At 42.9% G+C, this 1547-nt stretch overlaps 1 protein-coding gene across 1 annotated transcript; it reads right to left on the reverse strand.

The window, feature by feature from the left end:
* Positions 1-333: 333 nt before the first annotated feature.
* Positions 334-1317, reverse strand: LOC118921274 (olfactory receptor 7G2-like). Its single transcript, XM_036902956.2, has one exon. It carries the CDS (start codon positions 1315-1317, stop codon positions 334-336), a length of 984 nt encoding a protein of 327 aa, XP_036758851.2.
* Between the last annotated feature and the right edge of the window lie 230 nt (positions 1318-1547).

Below are 1547 nucleotides of genomic sequence, written 5' to 3' on the forward strand. Positions count from 1 at the left end.
TAGTCTCTAGAAATGACCACAGCTTTGCTTTCATCCTTTCCATATGCTACACACTTTTTATAACGTTACTCATTTTGAGAGTAACCTACAAAAAGAAAAAAGAAAAGAGAAATACTAATCATGGAACCTAAGACGTAGCATTGCTTCTATGGACCCTAAGGCAAAGAAACCGAATTTAGAATGAAATAATTCTCAAACATCATGGAGATAGACAATAAAGCATCATCATGTTTCAACCCCGTATTGAAATGCATTTCAACATTATGTTATCCAGTCATTTTAGAGGCACACAGTGGTGGAAGAAACAGGTGTTTGGCTCAGCCAAGAATCATGTCACTTTGACTCATTCAATAAAAACAAGTACAAAGCAGGTGACATCATTAAAGGTGGAGGTACCCTATTAATTATTTTCTTAAAGGCCCTTTTCATGTCCCTATTCCTCAGGCTGTAGATGAATAGATTTATCATTTGAGGAACCACGATGTACATCACTGAAGTTACTGCAGTCTTTCTGAAAGAGTCAGTAACTGAAAAACTAATGTACACCCCCAAAGCTGTCCCATAGAACAAGGAAACAACTGACAAGTGAGATCCACAGGTGGAAAATGCTTTACTCTTTCCCTCCACTGAGGGCATTCTCAAAATAGAAGAGAGAATTTGAGTATAAGAGAAAATGACCCTGGATACAGGAACACCCCCAAAGAGGGAAGCCACACAATTTATCAGAATATTATTGATGAGAGTATCAGAGGAGGCCAGCTTGATGACCTGAGCAAGTTCACAGAAGAAGTGGGGGACTTCCAGTTCCCTGCAGAAGGACAGCCTCAGCACCATCAGACTGTGGAGCAGCGCATGCCCCATGAAAACGAGCAGAGAGAGCAGAATGAGCAGAACACAGAGCTGGGGGTTCATGATGACCATGTACATCAGGGGGTGACAGATGGCCACGTAGCGGTCATAGGCCATTGCTGCAAGGAGACAACTTTCAAATCCACCAAAACCAATGACTAAGCCCATCTGCAAAAGGCATCCTTTGTAACTGACGTGCTGATTGTGTATTTTGATGTTCACCAGCATCTTAGGGATGTTTTTTGTGCTTATACAGATGTCGGGAAAGGACAGGTGGGACAGGAAGAAGTACATGGGGGTGTGCAGGTGGGGGTCAGAGCCGACGGCCAGGATGATGAGCAGGTTCCCCAGGATGGTGATCATGTACATGGACAGGAACAGCCCGAAGAGGATGGGCTGCAGCTCTGAATCCTCTGTCAGTCCCAGGAGGAGGAATTTTGAAACATCTGTGTGATTTGTAGGCTTCATGTTGTTGATAATCTGATGTAAAAGAGGCAGTGAAAAGACAAAATAATTCCTGTTCTAACAGCAGCAATACCACCAGGGAACTTGTGGTTCAAATCTATCCCTTTGCTAATTTCTCCCTCCATCACCATCTCTCACACAATTTCTATCACCACCACTTGCCTGTATTCTCTTTTTTGGCCCAAATTTTTAGATATCGTTAACTCCATTTTACACATTGTGCCAAGCGCTGA

This window comes from Manis pentadactyla, chromosome 12 (genome assembly GCF_030020395.1).
Source record: "Manis pentadactyla isolate mManPen7 chromosome 12, mManPen7.hap1, whole genome shotgun sequence".
Lineage (NCBI taxonomy): Eukaryota > Metazoa > Chordata > Mammalia > Pholidota > Manidae > Manis > Manis pentadactyla.